The 25,446-nt window shown below is 39.3% G+C and overlaps 1 protein-coding gene across 1 annotated transcript in view; it reads right to left on the bottom strand.

The window, feature by feature from the left end:
* The window catches only part of DCHS2 (dachsous cadherin-related 2), a 122,286-nt gene that overhangs the window by 31,981 nt on the left and 64,859 nt on the right, over positions 1-25,446 (bottom strand). Inside the window, exons 4-9 of the mRNA XM_075500499.1 lie at positions 13,824-14,060; positions 11,418-12,437; positions 9,806-9,993; positions 9,211-9,310; positions 2,330-2,487; positions 311-1,151 (exon numbers count right to left, since the gene is read on the bottom strand). Coding sequence (XP_075356614.1) covers positions 311-1,151; positions 2,330-2,487; positions 9,211-9,310; positions 9,806-9,993; positions 11,418-12,437; positions 13,824-14,060 — 2,544 coding nt within the window. The remainder of the gene's footprint in view (positions 1-310; positions 1,152-2,329; positions 2,488-9,210; positions 9,311-9,805; positions 9,994-11,417; positions 12,438-13,823; positions 14,061-25,446) is intronic.

The following is a 25,446-nucleotide window of genomic DNA, read 5'->3' as shown; positions in this document are numbered from 1 at the left end:
TCTTTCACTGCACACACTTTCTTCCCGCATTCCTTAATGCTTTATTGGAAGGCACCCCAGTACATCTACACAATACAGTAATAGTGTCATGCAGAAATTTTTGAGCTGAGTCTCACTGAGCTTGCCTACTGGGCATAGTACTGCCATGCTCGTGTGGTGCTCTGCCCAGGGTAATCACCCCCGAGGACAATAAGTCACCTGGGTAGAGCACCATAGTAATGTGGTATTTCAGTATTGCATTGTACGCACTCTCAACTATTACTGTGAGAAGCACAGTACAAGAAACTCCAGAGAACAGAAGTTACAGTACCTGTGATTTTATCCAATACAAATGCTTTGTTTTCATTGCCTGAAAGAATGTGATATGTAACTTGTCCATTTCTTCCCTCATCAGCATCCTTTGCCATTATGCGGTGCACAAGGAAGCCCACCTCCACATCTTCCAAGACATAGGAAAGAGGCGAAGACGTAAAACTGGGACTGTTGTCATTGATATCTAAAATAACAATTTTCACAGCCAGGGAATCAAGCCTGCGATCAGTCAGATTTATTGCCTGGTCTGCCGCAGACACTGTAAGGATCACAGAGCGAGTAATCTCCCTGTCTAGTGGAAAAGCTGTGGTCAACGTGCCATACGAAGGGTGAATAAGAAATGGATTTTCACCCATGTTACTCATTTCTAGGGAATACTGTATTTTGCTGTTCAGAAAACTGCCATCTCCATCTTTTGCATTGAATGTGTAAACCAGGGTGCCAACAGGTACATTTTCCTCTACGCCAATCACTACAAAGTCATCTTGAAAATATGGAGAATGATCATTCTGATCTTCTACATCGATACTTAGGAAGACAGTGTTATTCTGTGGAGGATTATGATTATAATCCTTTATAATAACTTGCAAAAGGAAGTGCGAAGCTGTTTCATAGTCAAGTTCCTTGGAAAGAAAAAGGTCTCCTGTCGAGCTATCTATTTCAAAATGAACATCATCTTCATCTTTAGCGATACTGAAATGCAGTTTCCTGTTAGTTGCTAGATGATTATCAGGCCATTTCAGAGAATTCAACACTTGTGCAGGTTTAAAATTTTCAGGTACGACAAAGTGCTTGAAATCTTGAGAGAAGACAGATCTCCCATTGGGAAGTGGGATTACCTGCAACAAAAGCACAAAGACTGCAATATTTTCCCATTGTTATTATGAATAGCATAATGAAAATTGTTCTCCTTAACTGAGAGTTTAATCATTTATTATTTGTGACTATATTTATCCTAAGTAAGCCTCAAAGCCAGAGAACAAAACTCAACTGTAAGAGTTCAAATAGTCCTTGGCCAGTCCTTCCGTAACTCTACCTTTCATTCCCATGTTAAAAAAAGAGACAAGACTGTCTCTCACTCTCTGAATCACACAGGTCCAAAGACAGACGACTTGAATACTGCTATCTCTGCCCCTACTCCGAAGCACTTCAACTGTCTTTCTACATGGGACAGCATCACAGGGACAGATGTGACAAAGAAAGCACGGTACGTTATGCAGTTTGCCAAACACAAACAGCTGGGTTTTTTTGAGGGTTGTGTATGTCATTATAGGGTTTCATTCATTATGGATTGCTGCAGTGTTCCAAGTTAATGCTTTAAAATGAAAGAATCTCTTTAACTGTGGGAGCTGCATTTGCCTTGTCTTGACTGAAGCATTTTTTTTCCAAGCTGTCCAAAATTAACCATCTTTTGGGTGACATGAAAATAGCAGCCTCGGTGCCATTCAACCTCTGATAAAGGAGCACACAGGCGGCCTGGACAAAGCAGCCCCACTGCGGCTCGATGAACAGCAGGTGGCTGGCTGTGGAAAGAGCACACGCTGGATTTCACACTCCCGTGCAGAGCAGCCCTGTATAAACCAGCACAAAGGAATGAGCTATCCTTACACTGGGTTACGGAGACAGAAAAGAGAGTAATATAGTGGAGAAAAAAAATATCTACTCTCTCCCCCACTTTCAGTCCCTCCTGATACTTGCTTTTCATTCTGCCTACCTGGATATTTTCCTGCTCTTTTCCAGTGTTCATAATGACTCCCTACTAAAGCACAAACATCATCTATTTGCAAGACAACCCAGAATGCTGTCGAGTGTTCTTAACAAATCAAAATGAGTCTGCCTTCTCATTTCCTCCCTCAACAGGAAAACAGCTAAAGAAAATTACTATTAGACAAGGTGCTTATAATTTTGAACTTCTTCCTTTCTTCAGCTTATTTCCCTAGCTTCTCCCAAAATTGTTTTTTTCAAATAAACTAAGTATCTAACATAACTGTTCTATCCATACAACATAAACAAGTACCTGGATGTAAACAGCAGCATGTCCTTGAAGTGAAGGCATCCCCTGGTCCCTGGCTGTGACCGTCATTCTGTAGTCTGATCTCTCAGCATGTGACAGAGACCGAGATGTTCTTAACTCCCCACTGACAGCATCAATCTGGAAGTATCCTATATCCTCTTCTATAAGGAAAAAAATGGATATGAGTTATTGCAGATCTCTTCAGCTTGCCTCCATAGTACTGAACATTGCAATTAACAGTAAGAAAGAGCAGGACCCAGAGGAAAGGGAACCTGCTGCACTCATTTGGCTCTCTCTGGCTCATGTGGTTCACCTCTTCTTCCTTCATCGAGTACATCGTTATTATAAACCACTTGCTCTGGATTTAGAAAGCTACAGAGAGAAATGCTATGGAGTACTAAAGCAACTGCTCAATTTCATACCACTGTTATTCACACCAATGGTGTGGGCATCAGGAGAGCAGCAGACACCCCAGGACTGGTACTCCTACTTCCAACATAAGTTGGCAGGCCGGGCCGGAGAAAGAATTAAGTCTTAGTCCCTGAACTGGCATGAAGGGTCAAGTAGGTGATGCTGGATACACAGCTGGCTCATGTCCCTTGCAGACTATGGGTCAGCAAAGAGCCCTATCTACCCCTAAGACACCGTAATGGCGGTGATGCTGCCTGCCCTGCCTGTGCTCTGAACCAGGAGCTAACTGGGGATAGCTAAAATCTTACAGTAAATTGTTGCAGAGCAACATGTGAATATTGGAAATTATGCTTACATCCTTCATCAAGGACTGGTCGCATGCTAACAACAAGCAACTTCCAATTAAAATTACTACTTGTAGCTACTTCATATTACATTTGTTCTAGAGTTGCAAAGAAAAATTCTACCATAGAAGAGCAAACAGCTCTTTGTGACTTAGAATCACAGAATCATTTAGGTTGGAAAAGACCCTTAAGATCATCGAGTCCAACCGTAAACCTAACACTACGAAGTCTACCACTAAACCATGTCCCTGAGCACCACATCTACACGTCTTTTAAATACCTCCAGGGATGGCGACTCAACCGTTTCCCTGGGCAGCCTATTCCAGTGCTTGACGACTCTTTCAGTGAAGAAATTTTTCCTAATATCCAGTCTAAACCTCCCCTGGCGCAACCTGAGGCCATTTCCTCTTGTCCTACCACTTGTTACTTGGGAAAGGAGACCAACACCCACCTCCCCCATTTTCAAGGAATGCAATACAAATTACTCTCCAATTTTTAGTAAAATGGGAAAGTATCTATTACTGGATATACCTTACCAGAAACTGAGAAAATCAAATTTGTCATAACTACTTCTCTCTCACAATATTATGCAAACAACTTTTTGCTATGTGAATTTCTAATAAGGTGGGCTAGTGGGTTAAACAAAGTCATGCAGCACAACAGCTGCTATTTTAATAAGCAATTGTAGTAAAAATAAATTCATTGCAGATGTAGTACACAAAACACCCATCAAGAACTATATTTCCATAGGCACCTAAGTGAGCATGAAGCTGTTTATGTTCTCCAAATCTGCACATGCAAATTAGTTAGCTGTACATATAGACGTTCATTTTTGTATCCAATCACCTCACCTGCAACTGTAAAATACCTGCACCTGTAGAATTTGAAAAAACACTGAGCAGACTAGTTAGAAAACAGGGTTTTCACAATCAACAAATAGGAGTTTTTTCCAATATTGTTCTGTTATTTTTTACTGACTACAGGTTTCTAATACTCTGTGAGTCCCTTCTGGGTTGACTCTTGCAGAGGAAATTGCCAACAAAAGGAAACAATATGTAGAGACAATTATATTCAATGAGACAGTCCTGAATTCTGCATTTTTCATGATAGTTTCAAAATATTAATGCTACTATATTACTGTTTTCATAAATAGCTTTTGGTTACTTTCCTGGTTTAGGTCCCAATAGTATGTCTACATTCACAGATATGCTCTTTTGTTCCATATAATGTTTCATGACACAAAAACCCAGCTAAGCAAAAGGCAGAGAAGATATGAAAAACAGAACACATAACGTGAATTGCATGCATATATTTTTAACATTTTGCTAAAACTGATGTTTAAAATAACTGATAGGGAGAGCCAACAAGAAAAAGAAAACAGTAAACAGAAGTGCACAAAACTATTCCCTTCGTTTTTCTACCAAAATGGAGCTACAGTTACCAAACTGAACCAAAAATAAAAAATAGTTTAAAAAAAAAAAAATCAGAGAACAAAAACATTTCAAGTACATAATGGCAATCTGAGCATGAGGCTCTGAGGATTCACCCTTGCTTCAGCAGTGATGAGGATAGTCAGTACATAAAGACCAATAGCAAGTAGCATAAAGACCAACAGCATAAAGACCAATACTTGTTTTTCTGTTTCAAGTAGCAGAACATAGATAGCTAAGCTCAACTGAAATATGTGTCAGTCACAGAGCTTCTGAAGGGTTGAAGCTTGGTTGATAGGAGAAAGGAAAGGAATGGTCAGAATCTACATTTTTGAATAAAATAAAAGGGAGCTGGTCAGAAAAGAAATTACCAATAGCATTATTCACTAGAGACTACAAGTCCACTAAAATCCAAATATTGCATGAAGCAGTCAGTTTTGCATGTATTTTGGTGGCAATAAAAGTAACAGAAAAGTCTGGTAATGTTGGAAAGAGATACTGTATAAAACCAGAACCCCTTGGGACTTCCATTTTGAAAGTGTTTCTCATTTTCATCTTTTTTATCTGGTACTGCACTATAAAGACAGTCAAAACTGAAACATCTTATTTCTATTTTTCTGGTATTTTTACCAGTCTATTTTTTAATTTATTCATGGACAATTTCAAAGTGTAGCCATTTGATTCCAAATCAGAAAAAACTTCAAGAAAAAAACCCTTATGAAATGGATTTCCCTTCATCTACAGACAGACTAATCAAACTTTTATACTGCATTTTGTAGCTAAAGCGATTTATTTAATTTCTGAATTTCAAAAGCCTACCTAAAGACAGATTTTGCTTTTCAATTGATTTAATAGATGACATGTACTAAGAGAAGAGATAAGACCACTTTTGAATACTTTTGCCCAAGATTACCAAGGGCGAGCGCATGCGAGTGGTAGCTTGCTCACTTTCTAAATACACTCCAAATCTTCCTCCTCACTCTTTTGCAAGTTCAGAGTGATGAATAAGGGAAAAGGCAGTTTTAAATTTTACACTCAAAGAGCATGTCAGTCATTGCTCTAAAAGCTTATGCTCCCTGCACTTCCAGAAATATTTGCTCAGCTTTCGTCTCCATAAGTCACCTGAATTAGGCAACTGCTGCTTATACCATACACCCTAAAGATGTCCCTTTTTGTATGAAGGGAAAAGGAAGAAAGTATAGGAGAAATGCATAAGAAAGAAGGAAACGGAGAAGAGCAGATGAAGCATGGAACAGAAAAAAAATTAAATCTCTCGATAACTAGACTCTAATGGCCCCAGTCTCTTCTTGTGCTTGCAACTCTACCCTAACCTGCCAATAAATGGATACTCTTTTTCACTTAAATTTTCCACCTCTGCATTGTCCAACCTGTCAGCCAGGCTTTCATTTACATGAGGTTCTCCAAAGCCCAGGCACTTTCTCAACTCTGTGCTCTCGAACATAATCACAGAAACTGCAGTTCTGGACAAAAATGGTGGCCTGAGAAACCCCAGGCAATGTGTGGCTGTGAACTTTGGCAGAACATTCAAGCCTTCCGGGGACTGGCATTCAGGCAAAATGGCCCAGAAAGCAGACAGAAGGTAACACTAGAGTTTTCTCAGATATTCGTGACCTCAGTATGCAGTGGTAGTTAGCTACATATTTTTACCTAATTTCCTGAAGAACTGTATGTTTCCTAGGTTTAAAAATACTTAGTGCCTTGGCCAGCTCATTCTCCTTTGAGATGAAAGAAAAGTTGTTTCTCTTAACAGAAAAGAGGAAGCCATGGCTCCTAAAGAGCTTGGACACTGTGGGGCTGCTACAGAAACGCAGTCCTCTGCAAGTCTAGGAATGTTCCCTGCAAGCTGCTTGCAAACCACCCTAGAGAACAAGTACTTGTCCACAGACATACGTACAACACTTGCCAATTCCTGTGCGTTAGCAGTGTAAATTGGGCTTCTCCTAGCACTCTGGTGGTCAAGTGCTAATGCATCCGCAGCACTGGTCCAAATATAACTGTGAAAGCCTCTACTTTGCCAGTGCTAGTCTTAACACGCAAAGCAATATTTTATGATGCGCTACAAATGCAGACTAATTTTTGTTATAAATGCTATACTATAACCTATTGACAGTCGTAAAGAAGGCCAGGCAAATCACTTTGCAATTGTGTCACTAAGGAACAGTACACATAGCCGGGATTCACTTCCCTCTGAATTTGGTTACTCTTTCAGTGATAACACAAAAGTGGAGGTATGGCCATACGATCATGCATTTCCATACACATGAGTGTTTAAGGATGATTTGTTTTGATTTCCTGGGAAGAGGGAGGGCATTTTGGAGGAAACACTTCTCCTCGGAAGGCTAAAATTCATCTGTTGTGTAAACCTCATAGTTCTTTTACAGATTTTTCCTTATGTAATTTGTTGACATTTGTCATTAGCCCTCCTGCATAGCTTAATCTACTGCTGCTATCTTGGCATTTCTTTAAGGTCTCAAGAACATTAAAAATTACCCAGTGACTCTTACAAGCTTAACAGCTGACACTGACACTGACAGCTTGTAATCTTGTGGCAGTCCCTCAGCTGTTGAAAAGAGCACTGGCCTGCATGCAGTCCTCCAATTAACCTGATGTCTTTGTGTTTAACAAATATGGCTGTAAATCAGATTCTATTTCTTCTTCATATTTTAGTACGGAACAATGTCCCAGAACTAGAAAATACTATTTTAAATATAAACCAGGAAAGAACTTCACCATGAAACAGAAGACCAGATGTTAAAGGCTGTGAGCCAACTAACAACAAAAACAAAAATTAGTATCAGAGAAGCTCAGCTGTTTCTGGATTTGTTTATCGGGAAAATATCTAGTTCCAAGGCTGGGAGGGCTCTTTTAGTGGTTTTTTTGCTGCTGTTTTTATCCTTTTGTTCCTTCTAGAGGCAGCATTTGCAAGACCAGTCATATTTTGTGTTGCTAGTCATTTTTATAATTTGAACTCTTACTTACTCCCCTCTGGGGCTCTAAAGTGAAGCCAGTAAGAAAATCCAATGTGCTGTTTGAAGGAAAGGGACATAGATATACAGACAGAGACCCCTGAAGAACACTTCCCGTGTTGCCTGGCCATCACCCTTCAAACAAAGGGTTGGGTACTACTCATTCCCTTTTTCTTAAGGGGAATAATTTTGTGCAAAATACTATTATTCACAATGCAGAAGTCTACGATTCTCTTCAATTCCCTCTGGAAGAGGCAGTCACTTGTATACAAATTAAGGGAATAATAGCATGGCCATAAACTGACCCGACAGTCTTTTATTATCTACATATATTTCAACTGCAAAATTTTCAACAGAGTTGTTAAATGTCTCATTTTTTTAAGCATCTCTTGGTGGAAGAGTGCAGAGTTAGTTCTCTGGCCCTTGTGGATTTGGATTTTAAAGTCCTTCCATTACTCCACAGAAGTCAAAAGGGTACATAAAGACACGGTATAACATAATCCACGGGAATCTTTTGGTAATTTCAGCCTTGGCAAGAAGAGGCTACAGATCCCCTTGCTCTTTAAGAGCAAGGAGTAACGTAGCTTTGCAGTATTTTGTTCCTTACTCTGCAGTGACAAATAATTGTAATGAGTTTAAACCAACTGAGCCTACATTTGAGCCCTGCCTACACAGAAAGGAACACGTGAGGAAATGCACTGAGTGGATGGAAATACTGGAAATGTTTTCTTGCTCTGATGAAACAGTATGCTCTATGTGCAAATTACTATACACTACAAAAACCAAGCTTTAAAAGTATTGATTACATCAAGCTGGTAGAATAGAGCAGATACCAAAATAAAAGAAATAGTTCCGTTCTTGGCACCTCTTGCTGTTTTGAACCAATAGTGAAGCAAAGCAGGAGGAACAGACACGTTTTCCTCTCTGGTTACAGACGGAGTTCTCTCTTGCGTAGAAGCAGAGCAAGTGGTACGCGGCAAAAACAGAGATCACATCTATGTCTCTTACCGGTATTAATGTCCCAGTTCCACTCATGATCTAATTTAGGACTGCTCTGTTATTGACTTCACTGCAAACAAAACTGGATCCTATAGCTTACCCCAGAAGTGAACTACTACATGTAGGAATTACAGGAAAACTAAAGAGAAGTGTTTTTAAGCGGCCACGCCATGTCAGGCTAACACACTGCTAAACAAAGGGTGAAACATGAACTAAAAACCACAAGCCTCATTGTTTGCCCAGATTATCTGCTGATCCTTCTGAACCCTGTCTCTGACTGTCATGAAGCGTTCCTTTAGCAGGAAAATTTTCAATTGGTCATGGGAAAAGGGATATCATCTTTCCTTTAAGATGTTAAACAACTGACTGAAAGACTAAACTGTACAGTACAAGATCACGGTCCCAATCTTTTCTGAGTGCTGTCTGAATGCTCTCTGGCTGGCCACACAAGCAACCAAACCCCTGGGAAGACAAGGCAGAGGGGGAAGGGAGGAAAGGTAGCTGCTTCCACCTCCTTAGGAACTTCATAAGACATGTGATGGCCCTGATTGCTATTTACACAGGCACCTTTATTCTAAGAGACACAAAACAGACATAAAATCCTTTATGTGTACATGGCACCTCTAAATCTCTAGTTATTTCAATGCATCTTTTCTTATGAATAACACTTTAAATTCTTATCTTTTCTTATGAATAACACTTTAAATTCTTACCTGATTCTATTGAATATAATACAACACCGTTGTTTCCAGAATCAAAGTCTTTTGCAAAGACAGTGGTAATAAGTGTCCCTGACGGCTGCCCTTCCAAAACCTGTCATCAAGCAGTTTATAAATAATTTGCAAATATACATGGATAACAGCGCATCTTAAAATAAATTCCTTGCCATAACACAAGAGTTTAGCTGTTGCTCTATTTTCCATTTCAGTAATATTTACCGTCAGTGCAAAGAGCATTTCAGGAAATGGTTAAATAATACAGTTCTAGCAATCCTCTGTTACAGTCTGCATGTGTTGCCAATTCAAAAATCTTTAGTACAGCGGACTCAGAGGTCAGAAATTAACAGAGATTCTACCGCGCACATGAATAAAACTATACGTGTATATCCTTCACATCTAACGGTACGCAAGGCGGAGAAGTGCAGCCATCTGCTAAATTCTGAAATTCCCGAATATACCCGAGTCTCAGTTAAGAACGGGTCTCGTTTCTACTTTGGTGCCGCGCTGTCGCTGTGCCACAGCGGGGGACTGGGGCTCCGGCCACGGGGTGGTGCTCGGAGCCAGGCAGCGCGCCCGCCGCAGCACCCACCTGGAGGCGCAGCTCCCGCCCGGGGGCCGCCTGGGGGAAGAGGGGCCCGTTGTCGTTGAGGTCCCTCACCGCGATGTACACGGCGGTTGTGGCGTTCAGCCGCGGAGACCCGTGATCGGTCACTAGCACGGTCAGCTGGTGGTGAGCTTGTTTTTCACGGTCTAGTGCGACCCAGTTTATGATTTCACCTGACGGACAAAGAAAACGAAGGAGAAAGGGAGTTCGATACTTACTGTATGCTAGCGCTCATCTTACTGCATGCAATCATACATTTAATTTAACGTGAAATAATGATACATGTCTGCTCATACACCTTACTGCTGACATTAAAACCTCAGCTTTCCAAGCTCCATTCCACAGAACCGTGCTGTCAATCACAGTTTGCACTTGTACTTTAGTACCATGCTACATCCTTTACTGTACAGCAGATGCCCCGCAGCAAAGGTGTAAAACAGTATGAACCAACGTGATGACCTTCCAAAGAAATCCATCTGGCCTTTTCTTCACCACACTTCAGGACAGATAATATATGAGCACAGGGTTTTAACTGCTGACAAATGGCCTTTATTATGCCCCTAGGTCAGGAAATTCTCAACATAACATCTGTACGTTAATCAGGAACCTTTATGTCTCCTATACACTCTGGTAAGCCCAGCGAATAAGTCTGACCCAGTCTTCTCTCCATCTGCTCAATCATATTCATTATAGCTGTAGATTTGTGGTTGACCAAAGTCCTTCACAAGGATAACCACATATTATTTTAAGATCTTCTTGGTTTGCCCAGTACTCTGTTTGCCTTTAAACGTCCATAAACGTAGTCAACAGGAACCTGCTTTGAAATGACAATTTTATTTTGAGATTCATACAGAGAAATTCTAGGAAAGCTTATTCACTCCCCACGAGGACAGGACATCTGCGAACAGGAACTTTAAACAGCAGATCTTTGCTCGCTACGTATCATTTTGCTAAACCAGATTATTTACAGTGCTCCTTACAGGATTCCCTTCCTCTGGGCTCTCCATGCTGTGGTCTGTGGTGTTATACTGTGTGGACATAGTACCTATTACTCAAGGCATTTGGGATTCACTGCAGAGTACACCCTGTGCCATGAAAAATTTCTCTCAGCCACTCTGATTTCTGTGGTGCCATGTACAACATGAACTCAGTTTTGATGTAACTTACAGAAGTTTTCACAAATATTATAAATCACTGTAACTGTCAAATGTCATAGTTACCTTAGCAGTTATTTATGGCTGATCTGTACTTTTCAACTGTACTTGTTCACAGGCAATTAAGTTCCTAGTACGAGCTATTGAAGCTATAACTTAAAACTCCTTCTTTTAATTTGTTACAGTCAAACACTGAAACTTATGACCAAGTGACCAGAATGAAGTCATGAAAGAATCAAATCCTAAGGATTAGTTCATTCTTCATGAAGATGTATTAGATTTATTTCATTCCCCAAATTGTGAAGCTCTGAGTTAGAATATTCACATATCAACCCAAGAGATTCACAGCAGTTCCTGAAAACTTTACACTTTACTTCCATTCCCTTAGGGAAGGCTGCTTTCCAAAAGCAATATTAGGCAGATTACAAATCATAAAATGCTACCTGTGTTGGAATTCATCTTGAAATACTTTCCGTCAGACAAGAGGAAATAGGAAAGTTGTCCATTTCTTCCCGAGTCTTTGTCAACAGCCGTAATGGTGCCGGCCACACCCCTGGGAACTGGGTTTTCCTCCACTTCAAAGAAGTAGCTCTCATGCATAAACATGGGAGAATTATCATTTTCATCCAGGACATTAACTATTACTGATGTACTTGTATTTTGCCTGAGGTTTTCGTCCTCGGAGGTGCTGACCAGGGCTCTAAAACTTAGTATCTGTGCACATTCGTAGTCCAAATGTTTCCGAAGATAAATCCAGCCAGTATCAGAGCTGATTCCAAATGCAACAGAATCTGTGCTAGGCTCTAAGGAATACGTCAGCTTCAAAGTGACGCTGGGTGGATCAAGTGAGTGGGCTTGAACCTGAAGGATTTGAGCACCTGGAGAGGTAGCTTCACTGATTTCTACTTGATACACCAAGTTTTGAAAAACCAAAGTAGGGCCCATCTTCTGCTCTTCAATAATCACCGTCAACACCAGCAAAGAAGTCAGAGGAGGACTTCCACAGTCTTCAGCTGCTATGTGCAGAGTATATTCCTGCTGCCTATCCGCAAACACTGTCCTGGTGAGGTTTACTACTCCAAGGCTTGGATCAATGCTAAATGCATTTGACTGCTTGCTTGCAATACTATATTTGATTGCCCCATTTAGGCCACTGTCTTTGTCTTCTGCATGAGCAATGTAGACAGCAGTGCCAGGAGGCTGGGTATGTGAAATAGTTACCTTATCAGATTTGGTAAGAAATACCGGAGGGTTGTCATTAATATCTATCACAGATATGTTGACCTGGGTGCTGCTGTAGACAGAAGAGTTACCCAACTGTGACTGAACGGTGAGCACCACAACAGACTGAGTTTCATGGTCAAGCTGTTTTTTGGAGCGGATGATACCAAACTGGGGGTCAATAGAGAATCTTCCATGTGGATCACCGGAGGAAATTCTGTAGGAAACCACTTCTAAAGAATCTAGAAATGGAAATAACAACAAAAAATGTAAAAAAATATGGAAGTGATAACACGAAGGTTGGTAAGAACATCTGTGAAGAATGCATGCTGTTAAACTCAGCGGAATAAATGTAAGCTACACAGATGTTTGACTTTTTTGGGCTTTTTATGCTTCCTTCTTCCTGTCCCTGGAGTCCTTCAGTAAAATATGACTGTATATAGTTTGTCCACTTGTGCACCATTTGATTTTCATCTCACTGGTATGATAAAACTCTATAGAGAAAATAGTATAATAGCCTGATCTAAAATATACAAAAAACAGTTTTTCCCCGATCTAAAATATAGAAAAAACACTCCTATAAATTAGTCTTATGGGAGTAATTTCACTACACACAGGCATTCACTATAGCAAGGAATAAAACAGGTGGCAGTTCTCTGAAAGAACTGCATTTTACTGAACTTACTGTTCATGGATGACCATTGCTATAATCCTTATACATCAGATGCTACCTAAAGTAAAACTATCTAAAGGTTCAGGCTTCTTACCAAGGCTGCTCCACAGGTGCTACCTCACCCTGTGGAGAGTGGTCAATGCACGTCCTTCCAAGAAGAAAAAAATGTGAGGACCTGACTAATCAAACTTATATAAAACCTCTGCCTCTACCACCTTACATGTACAGATCCATCATTAAGCTGGTATGTGGACTCGGCTCCCACTGCTCTGCACAGGAACCAAATATATATGGCTCTCAGGACAGGGTCTCTTATGATTATGGCCTGGCAGGAGCTAACCCATTTCCCTCTAAAAATGATAACGAAACCAAATGGATTAAATACATTTTGAAAAGGTCCCATAAACATTCACCTGGACTTTACAACTTAATTCCAGAAAATGGGGGGTGGGGTGGGTGGGTTGGTTTTGTTTGTTTGTTTGGGTTTGGGTTTTTTTTTGGGGGGGGGAGGGTTGCAGCAGCACTTCATATAGATTCTCTGAAACTTCTGAATAGTCTCTGATCACGAGTATTGCTCTGAGATTCGTCTTGCATGGCTAATGCTTCAACACAAGCCACACCGTCACACAGACCCTTCCTTACACTTTCACAACATGCTTCCCATCTCCCCATTTACAATTATAGAAATCCATCTGGAAGAAAATGGAGGCAGTTGCCAATCCCCATGGACTACCAAGGAGAGTACCACAAATTTCTATCTGTTCTAAAGAGTATCCTGATACAGCAGCAATTACACCAGTTGCTGTAAATACCAACAGTAAATAACTATTTAATGCTTGACAGACTGAAATAATAACAATACGGCAGTTTAAAAAAAAAAAATTATCTGCAGCTATATCCAGTTAATGGTCACAACAAAAATGCAATGTAATCTCTGACTGAGCATGTAACTTACTTGGAGGCTCTCTGGCCTTTACGCTGCCAATCAGGCTGTCTTCAGGTGCATCTTCGGGAACAGAAAAAGTATACCGGGATCTCTCAAATATGGCAGGGGCCAAAGCGGTCTGAAGGATGTTTACTGTGATGGCTGCATTGGTGGCAGAGGGAAGGCCACCCCCATCCCGCGCAGAAACAGTCAGGAAGAGCGCAGAACACGTCAGGTGGCCAAGAGCTGAGATCAGGTAAATAATTCCTGAAAGTATATAGAAAAGCTCCCAAATAAAACATCTGCACAAACAGGGTTGAAGCCACAAAATACAAATCTTTGGAGCAGTGGGCTCTGTGGAAGGTATCTGGGAAGCAATCACCTGGTGCCTGATCACAAGTTTCTGGTAAAATACCCTTTAATAGTAAATTCCAAGGTCTGTTGAATTTGCAAGCTGCTAACAATTACGTTTTATATAAACTATATGAAATAAGTAATTCTTTGAAAAGAAAATGCAATGCTCTGTCCAGAAATACAGCACTTTGGATGTGCCTTCCTCAAGATAAATACATTTTCATCCTTTAACTCGGATGAATGAGACTAGCTGTCTCCATACACATTCTCTTCTGACTACTAAAATAAGTCATTAGTAATATCAGATAATTATGGCCAATTTTCAAATACTCCGTATATTACTACAGACACCCACATCTGACTATTATTACCTAAGATGGTAGTATGGATAGAAAGAATGAAGATGGCAGGAATCCTGTCCCGTCTTCTTCTACAGTAAAAGCTTGTATGAACTTCAAAGAAAGCTTTGTTTTAGTGAAGACTTCAGTTTCAGCGACGAGAATTACATCCAAACCATAGCTCTCTATGGGATGTTCATAACAGTCCACAACAATTATCCAAAACTGATACTTGTTAATTGTTTCATGAGAGACAGTTAGTCATTCATTGTCCTTTGCAAGCAAATTAAGGATTTATAAATTAAGATATAAACCCACAAATAAATCATTAGCCTTTAGAGCACTCTGAAATATCTCATCTAGATGAAGTGAATATGAATACTTAAAAATTTAGGGGAGCACACTAAATCATAGAGCAATATAGCAGATCACAGTATGTTTGTTAGTTCATAAATTGTATAACTAAATTATAACCTGAGGCACACAGTCAAAGACCAGGTGCTTTCAGCCAGGTAAAAGATGGAATAAGGAAACATAATTATTTAAGTTCTCTGAAGAACTTAAATATAAACCTAGAGAGCATCAATACTGTTTTGTCTTATCCTTTCCAGCATCTTCTCTATCATTGAGCAGGAGGAAGAACACTTTCACTTATTCTGAGGTGACAGAAATCCCTCGATATTCTAAGACCCTTTGGTGGTCACAGATTTTGCAACACACAGAGAGCTATTTGTAAAGTAAGGTTTTCAACATGAAGACAAGAGGTGACAAACTGCAAGAAAATTCTTCTTAGTAATGACTGAGTTTAACTAAATATACACTAAATGCTAAAATTGCAGTGAGCTAAGTAGTAAGGTTGCAGTAAACTCAAGTGATTCAACTAATAGGGACAATCCTCTACGTACCAACAGGTATTTTTAAGAAAGCACCTCTGCTGTTTGTAGAAGCTGGTGAAGACACAAAACCTCTAGCAGCTCAATAAAACCAAACCTTTAAACTTTGAGCTACCTTTGTAATTTCCTAGCTCTCAAGACAGGTTTAGTAGGGATAATGCTTGGCATTCAAGTCGGACATTTAGCGGTCCTATTTGTCAGACAGGGTAAAAATTACATTTAACTCGAAGTGCCTTAAGAGAATCAGTGCATGATTCAACTACAATATATCTTCTCAAAATTTAGCGTGAAGCCACAATGCTAATTTGCTACAATGCATTTTTAAGCAGAATAATGGAAAACACATAAAATCCTTATAAATATTCAAATGTGCATGCAGTATACTTTCCAATTATACTGCCCGGACATTATAATAACAAACTGTGTCTTGACACGCTTAAAATACATTCAAAGGGTCTTCAGGATCAAAGAAGAATGCTTTCTACCACCAACAAAGGACACTTACTCCAGTGTGACAAATCACAGTAAAAAAATCAACAGAGATATAGATGGATTCAGAATTCATTGCTGATCCAGCAATGAATTGCTGGATCAGCAATTCCACCTATGCCAATAACTGATGCACTTCCAAGAATCAACCTTATTTTGGCCTTTTTTTTCTTTTTTGTCTTCCGATGACTGGGTTTTACGATTGATTAGACAGTTCAACAAAGCAGTCTTCCAAGGACATAAACTTCTGGCATTTCCTGAAGTAATCTGAGCAACTGTAGCTTGAAGGAAAAAGGGTTTTAACCTTTTTTTTCCAGAGGTTAAACGTATAAACATGGATTTCAAACACTGTCGCTGTCAAATTAAATGAAACCAATCAAATGGGTTGTATTTTACTAACTTGACCAATTGGGTATTTTTCTATTGACAAGGCCAAAAACGTCTCATTCCCATTTTGGACACTTCAAGATGTATGTGAAGAGGGGGAAAACTTCTACAGAAAAGCATCATGTTGAAATTCTTACTCTCAAAGCAATAACTAATGACTTCAGAACATCCCTTAGCAAAGGGTGGAACAAACAGTGCTCCACTCCAGGAACTCTGAAGACCTGGTGGAACAGAAATATTTTGGAACCAAAATTCCTTTTCTGCTGACCTAGACAGCTTACAGCACAGTCCATGCCAGTTCAGCTACAGAAAGCAGACAGAAAAGAAAACGGATAAAAGATTTTGCTTGCTCTCTTCATTCTTTTGCTGTGTCCTAGGGAGGGAAGGGAATAGGCAAGTACATCTTGCCAGCTCAGTCCTCTCTTGCAGGACCAGGGACGCCCTAAGAACAGTGGCAGGTTCCAAGTAAAAAGTGTTATGTCTTCCACATGGTTCCTTCCAGCCTCAAAACTGTAGTATGCAGGAAATTTTACAACCCAGTTTGACGTTTAATTACATACATTCTGTTTCTTTCAGCATTTGTAGGACTGGGCATTAGCTTTGCATCTGGTGATATATAATCTATAGAGACATTTGAGACAGCTCTACCATATGTTGGGGAACATGCCACATTAGGCTCTATTATGGCACCATATGATGGGAAAGAAGCTGCAGAAGTAAGCAGCATCTGGGATCCTACTTTCTATATGGTTAGGTAAAAACACCAGACTCTGACTAAAACAGACAGTCATGACCGCTTGGGTCAAAAGTAGCTGCCAGCATACCTCAGAGCAGCCTGGCTAGGTGTATTTGATCTGCTGAAGTATGATGCAGGAGATCCCCTAGTACTACATCGCAAAGGCAGAAACATGGGGCTAACTGCCAAGAAGCACATGGCAGGTACTAGCTATGTAAATCACACATTAATGTGTGAAACTCAACAGAGGTATGCCTCGCTAAATAACAAGCTGAAGACGAGTCACTGTTTTCCTTTCTTTCCTGTTCTGTAATTAAGAAAAGACAGTGGCTTATTATTGTTATTACCATAGTCATTTGGAGCCTGCATTTTGTGGCTTCAGAGAACTTAAAAGACAAGTTAGGTTGCTGTGGTACAGAATATATTCTTCCATTATGAAAAACTTTCTAGAAACGCTGACGATGGAAAGGGAATAACAAGATGGCTCCTCTTTGAGGAACATTTACCGAGACCGAAGCTCCCAGCGGGAGCCACACAGTCACAATTGTGGTTCTACTTTAAGAAGTCACTGTGTGAAAAATGCCACCTTCTTTCTTACAGCTTGGCTACCCATATAAATGGACAGTCGTATCTGCTGCCTTTAATAACATTTAATTCCCATTTTTTAAATTTATTGTTTATATTACTGCAGTGCCTTGAAGATTTTACCTCTGGTAATTCCTCATTCTGCACAAGAGCGAGCTGGAATCAATTGTGCTTCACAGGTGAACAATCATATAATTACATACCAGATGAAGCATTAACATCCAGCCTCACTTACACCTTGGCAATCTCATTTTCTTGACTAGATCTGCATCTAGTCTGCAGATTCCAACCTTTATAAATCAAAAACATGACCCAAAGACTGCCTATCATGATTTGCGTACACATTTTAGACAGAATCTGCAGTGCTGCAGGCTCTAGTTTGGGAACAGCTCTGCTCCAAGGCAGGTTAGCTCAGCACAGCCACGTTGGAATTTACAGATGCTTTGTTGCAGAACAATCTGTGCTTACTGGCTAGCATAAATTGTTACAACGGTTTCAGGGATTCAATGTACGGTGAGAGCTAGTACTAATGAAGGGCGAAATAACGACTGTCAACTCTTAGACCTGCTTCATGCTTCCTCACTCACTGTACGTGCTAGGGCACGAACGTCCAAGAAGCACTTGCTCTCCACTTTGTGCCTATCAGCAACAAAAGATAAATGAAGCCAATGTTCGCCCAGAACACGCAAACGCATTAGTGAAAGACAGGACTTTGTGGCACCGGCCATCCTCTGGCAATGACAAAATTTCTTGTGGGATTTTGTTGTTGTTATTTTTGTGGAGATGCACCCTACTCCACAGGGGGGTTAGCTGCTAAGTGCTGTTTCGTAGAGTTAAAGGCAGTAGACAGGGGCCTGCATATAATGATTCTTTTAAAATATATTTCTGATCATCTTCATGATCCTGTGTTCAGTCTTAACATTACAACAGCATACATCACCAAAGTAGGTTCACTCACCAAAAGCACTTTTTGTATGGCAGAAATAATACTGGTTATCGCAATAGGATTTCCACATATACCTCTAGCCGACCACTTTGAAAACCTATCTGTTTTTCCACAGGGTCCTCATGTAAGCAAAGCAAAAACCAGCCCTACATTTATAGCCATTCGTAGGTAAACAAAACATTTTCTACTAGTCAAGCATTGCAGAAGCAAAGACAAAAATCAGGACGCACTAACTTCAATAACAAAGTCTGGATTGCATAGAAATGTGTACTCATTTAAATAGCTTCCAATATTTTCTCATTGTTCATGAAATAAAAAAGCAACTTTAGAACACGGCAGGAGGAATAAAATCAACGACTATCAATAGCGTTCCCTAAGATCACAAAACTGAACGCCCTAACAACGTTAAATGATAGCAGTATTTCTTCAGCATATATCCTAGGACGGATCAGCTGGCATGACCTGACACGCAGCTCAGACAGTAAGCAGATGGCAAAAAGGTATGTATAGTTCATCACCCCAATTCACCTTCAAAGCTGGCCGCTGGACCTGCTGTTTAATACTGCGTGGGTCAGGGCTGACCCACTGACCTGCTCAGAGCATGTCTCGCCCAACCTAGCACGCCAGCTTCTCAGTGCGGAGATGCACGTACAGCTTTGCTTTTTATGTGTCGGAAAAATATTCAGGATGAGCATAGACAGGGTGATCCTCCAAGAGGTGGATGCAGTTAGGGGGTGTCGACTTTGCATTAACATCAAAACCAGCATTGTTCTAGGGAGAAACGATAGTGCTTCTGCTTGACATTTGTATTTAACTTCATCTGACTCATTGCCCATTCTCTAATCTTAGCATCACATTTAGGTTCCAGTTTTAGCAATTTACCTGTATTTAAAATGCACCTTTTTTAGTGAAGCTGAATTCTTGATGGTAACCATAACAACACTCTGCAAAATGCACTGTTTGAAGAGCTGGTTTAATAACTGTCAGGGGAAAGGAAAGAATTAATGAGGAATTACATTGTTATTTACAGTCTACCCAGTGTAATACCCACAGCTTCAGCTTACAGGAAAAGGCTTTAAAAAGCTTAATCTTGATGGCACAAACACTGTTTTGAGTTCCAGTGAATAAGAGGACTATTTTGAAAGTATTCAGTATTTTACTGTTCTCATAGTAAATAACTGATTCAACTTGTATCAATCTCCTATCTACATCTGTACTTTACAGAAGCCTCATAGCCCTGCACTGGGAATGCTTTCAGCAGTGGCCTCTCTCTAGGGGATCCTTGTGCTAAACTCATAGTTTTCCTCTTAAAAAAGGAAATGTAAATAAAATAGCTTAGTGTCTACAACCACTACTATTTAAACATACTGTGTGTAATCACAAGACTTTGCTCAGCATATGAAAGTCTATTCCAGAGCACTTCATCCAAATCAATTTTAGTGAGCTAAGAAGTATTCATCAACACCCAAAATATGAATTTCTAATTAAAGCAGTTCCATTATTCACAAGCAGAATATCCACCTGAGCCTCTAATGCTTGCCTCTGATGTCAGGCAAGAGAGGGAATGAGTCTAGTATTAGAATGTTTTTGTGTCATCTAGGCTCAGTTTTCTGTTACACAAGTGCTTTTCAGACAAAGTCTTGCAATGCACTATTTGGGTTGCAAATTTTTTTGTCTCTAGAGACTACAGTCTGCTAGTGTAGGAGGTCACATGCCTCCTAGTGCTCAGGGGCAGGTGAAGGAACATGTAAAGCTGGCCTCTTTCAGCCTTCCCATCTGCCATCTAACCGAGAAAAGCTACAACACAATTCTGCAACTTGAAGTGAGCTAGAGGCCTGGACTTAAAAATATCAAGTGGTACCTATATTTGCATTACCAGCTTTTTGAATGAAGTGTTTAGCCTATTTGCTATCTGAACACCACCAAAATTTGAAATTCTCTATTCAAATTTTTTTTTTACAATTTTAATTAACAGGCAATATTAATATTTCAGTAGTGCTTTCCATGCAAAGTTTCAAAGGTTCAAAGTTTACTACGAAACAGGTTAGCATGATGGTTGTTTATTTTGTAGGGAAAAACTTTATAAAGCATCCTCTGCAAATGTCCTCAGGTGCTGGACAACTCTAAAACAATGCTTATGAATCCCATGAAAAATTGCAGACAGATAAACAAAATTCAGAATGCTTTTTTGCAATGATTTTGAGAAGCTGAGAGTTTAAAGGCGGCAAATTTTTTAGAGCAATGGTTCTACCAATTAATACTATTGTATCTAAAAAGTTTGGTTGCCTATTGATTTTATGAGGGATGATAAATCCCTAAGGAAAATGTATGCAACAGTAAGAGCCCGTCAAAGAAAAGTCTCAAACAGAAGCTGGATCAGACACATTCAGAGCTTTCCAAACCCCTACATTGGTTCTAAAACAAGTGTTTCATTGAACAAGCTCTCAACGAAGTGAGCAAAGCAAGCTGAACATGCCCCTGCCAGCTACAAGCCAGGCAGCAGCACTCTGAACAAGCTGCCGCAGCAGAATGGCCCCACGCTCCCCATTTAGCAAAAAATGACCGTGCTTTAGCTATGAAGTCCCCAGTACATGTGGTTATTCTGAGCAGGGAAGCTGCTCCACTTTGCCCAAAATGCTTAAAGAAATATTAATAGGGTAAAAAAAAAAAAAATCCTACGACTCCAACTTAATCAGCTGATTACAACACCCACCAGAAGGCAAATCGATCCAATGTTGCTCAAAGCAAAGGAAGAACTCAACTGGATCTTTCTAGTGACCACAGCAATCACTAAACTGTGAGGGATTTCAGTTCCTTGCTTACTTTATGAACCTATTGCTTCATTTCCTCTATTTTTAACGTTCAAGTCAAATTAAACATTTTGCTTGATCCTTTTCCTCCCAATTTAATTTTCAACATAAAACCCCCTCATATTGTCAACAAATTTATATTTGCAATATATTCTTCAGAATACTGTCAAATCTAACATTCAGCTCCTAAAAACTCTCATTTTCTACAGTACATATTAAAAGAAACCCAGAGATACTGAACTGACTGATTGTCATGTTAATCCATTGCTGTCTCACTATTTCAACCTACTCTAAATCTCACAGGACAGGACTAGGGTTTTTGGTTTGCAGAGTACAATGCCAGTGTTAGTACAACAAAGGTTTTGTGACACACCATAGGACATGGAAACTAAACTTAATACAGAAAAAACAAGTATTACTTTGATGTAGCTTTCTCTATATTGTACTATCACATGTTTAAATAATTCTTCCCTAACAGGAAGAAAAACCCACAACCCATGCTAATTTGTCAGTAAAGCACCAGTTAACCAAAGAGACATAATTTGCTGTTGCAGGGAGATTTCCTTTGGTTCTGCCTTGTTTTGTTTCCTTTAATCTGACATAACAGTAACTCAGAGTATGTTTGCTGTCTGGTTGGATACAAAGAGAACACTTCCACATAAAACACGAGTTTTAAAAAATCCCACACCAAAAATCAAAGCACACACCAGTAATTGGGCAGGACCCTGGCCTGCTGAACTGCTGCATTTTCAAAGACAAAGGCAGAGCCTTCCCCACGCAATCTACACAGCTCCAGCACTGCCACACCATCCCACCAGGTCACCTGTGCCTGCTTAGTTTATTGAAGTTTTCCAAAACCATCTTTTTAGTCAAGGACCTTTTCAATCAAGCTGCCAGGCTGCAGATCCAAAAATAGCTCAATGCACAACCTGGTAACAAAATTTGACTGCCATGGTAACCAGAGATGATATTTCTTTGAAGGCACTGTACCAAACGATGCATGTTTCCAGCACAGATACAGAATGAAGCCTAATATAAGCCAAATACGATATATTTGCTGTTCATATATTAAAAGCATCACGAAACATTCCATATGCTCGTCTTAATCCCAACAAACTGATTTTCTACTACATGCTTTCCCCTACTATGTTCATTTTAACAGTCCAACAGCGTGAAGGCATTTTGCCAACGCTACCTGCTCTCTTTGTGCGACCTACTGCTTTCTTCTTTTCTTTAGGTTAACTGAGAACATGAAGTACATTGAGTACATCTGTACTTAAGACCCATACAGTCTCTGTCAAAGAAAAGTGTTGATTGTCTGAACTTTACTGTACAAATTTCACGTTATTCCTCCCCTCCAAAATTGGAGGTTTGGGCATAATTTTTTCCTTTTCTCCATTTTTCTTGTTATCAGCCCACATCATCTGTGCAACGCCATGGGATTTCGTTCTTTGTCTCATCGGGTGGGTTCTTCTGTTTCTGAGATCTAACATTGACTTAACTACAAGAAACAGGGATGGGCTAGAGTATTTTTGTAAATACGTTGCATTGTATCATGCACAATGACTGCCAAGTACATATCACCCCACTATTGCATGGTTAAGTTTTTGGCACATAGCTTGTAGGAATTTTTCTCTTTGTAGATGGTTGATTCTATTGGATTTTATTCATAAAAGAAAAAAGAGACACATACATTAACAGCTGGCACTACAGATATTTTTTCATGCTGTTCTGCTACACAGCTTTCTTTCAGGGCCAAAATCTGCGCTCTCACACTTACTACAGCAAATTTTGTGTGCTTCAAGGAGAATATACTGTTTCCTGTATTCTTTTGTTATATTTCTTATTAAATGAGATCTCAGCGAAGGTAAACATCCACAAATTACTCAGCTGAGACCACTAATTTTTCCTTTGTGACTTAAACAAAATTCTTCAAAGGTGAAAACTTAGTGAGCTAAACCAGTGTCTCAGACATATTCCTCTGATTTGCAGTATTCTGAATATGCCATCAATTTCATATGAAAGATCAGAAAAACAGTAATTGAAGAAACTGCAGTTTAAAACAAAAGTGGCCTCAAAATGTTCCAAAATAAAACAATCCCAATTTTAAATGTTATTTATGTGAACCTCTTCATATGTTTAGCAAATGTAGTACATACTGTATGAAAATGCCAAAAGTAGTTTAAAAATAAACTATTTTTTCCTACAATGCTATATGAAAACATCATTAATCATCATAAAAATGGCCTTGTTTTCTTTAGAAGGGATGCATCCCCATTTTACTTTGATGCATATTACAATCTGCTATATATTAAATATTGTATAATACATGGAGTTAAGCAAAGTTTGGATTTTTTTTTTCCCCAAAAAAAGAAATTTTGGTATTTCAACTTTTGTTTTCAACCTGTATTGTAATAAAAATAAAGCAAAACTTTTTCATGCAATGAAAATCTCCTAAGATGTGACTGTTAAACAACAACATTTCCGTTTTTTTCAATAAAACAAAACTTGTCAACATCCTTAACTGGAATGAATCTATTCTGGTGTTCTGAACCAAATCAAAAAGTTTATTTTAAGTCAGTTTGACATTAAATTGCATTTACATATGGTGCCACAGTACAGTAATGGAAGTAGTACAGCACTAAATTGCACACTGCCAAGACAAGAAAAATACACCAGTGGAGGGACCATTCTGCACAAGGTCTACTCTTAACCCTTCCTTTTGCATCTGTCATCAGGCACTGTTAAAGATACTGGACCTAAATCTGCCTTTTGGCTGGTTAAGTTAATAATTCTTATATTCTTAAATTTGCATGTCCTTCAGAGGTATTCCTTCTTTTATTCTTCTCTAATGGACTAAGCTCCTAGACTTTTCTACACCTCTTCCAGGACATTTTAGTCACATGATGCCCTATGCTCTTCAGATAAAAAGAAATCAGAATGCCTCTTAAAGGAGATTAATGAATTTTTACCAAGGCAAAATTTCCTCAAAAGAATGTTCATTTTGGAAAAGCTGTACTTTGTGCTGAAAAAAAAAATTTAATGCTAAACTGCTGACCAGCTCTTGTAACAAGGCCTGTCTATTGTACTCAATGTGTAATTTTTGGTGTAAATAAGTAACAGATGGCATTATGACAAAATGTTGATCCAAGTGTCTTCAAGTCAATGGAAAGATCTCCAAATTCCTCACAAAAACATTCTCAGTAAAATACAAAGGAGAATAGTCACAGCCTCTGTTTTAGGCATCTAATTTAGGTAGGATTCACAGAAACACAAGCCTAAATATCTTATATAGTCTAAAGAAAGAAACAGAGAAACTAAGTTAAATGCTTATACTGCTGTCATGTATGCTGTGTTAATGCTACTTTCTCTACATCCTTTTCATACTAGGTTTAAATCACTAATACCTTCAAACACACATAAATCAATGGCTGCTGCCTTTTACTTAGCCTTCATGAGAGTTTTCTCTGCACACAGTGACTGGCTAGGGGACTTGTTCTAAGAATATGAACAGACCATTTACCTGAAGACTGACACACAAAGTCACACTGCCCCAAAATAATTTTCAAAGACTATTATTAATTTTGTTGATTTGAAACAGCTTCCTTAACCAGGGCTACAGTAAGATGATAACCATCTTTTTATCCAGCTCTCAAGAAGGGTATCACTAAGATCAATGGAAAAATCAATTATATGCCCTTGGGTGAAGGAAAATATTAATGCTTGTACCATAATGAAAGTTTATAAATTCAGTTGTTAATCCCAAAGTCTTAAAGTTAAGTACTGCATAGGTTTTCTGCCACACTTGTGATTGTATCCTGTGACTTACATTTTTAATTACCTGCTCAGCCATAACTATAAATACATTGTCTTTCAGATAGCTTGTTAGGTAACAATGGGAAAATAAACAAACATAGCTCAAACAGTTTCTTAGCCAGAAGAGCTCTTCAACGTGTTCTGTTCTAATCAATTCACAAGTGCTGTTCATAGATCATGCATGGATCAGATATCTACAAAAGGAAATATAATGAAGCCAAGATGTTGTTTACACCAACACTAGAAACAAACGATAGCAAGAGTCACGAACTAGCAGAGGAACTGGTTTACAGTTCCCT

The sequence above is a fragment of the Mycteria americana genome, chromosome 4 (genome assembly GCF_035582795.1).
Source record: "Mycteria americana isolate JAX WOST 10 ecotype Jacksonville Zoo and Gardens chromosome 4, USCA_MyAme_1.0, whole genome shotgun sequence".
NCBI lineage: Eukaryota > Metazoa > Chordata > Aves > Ciconiiformes > Ciconiidae > Mycteria > Mycteria americana.
The sequence above is the reverse complement of the archived record's forward strand: the minus strand, read 5'-3'. Positions and strand labels throughout refer to the sequence as shown.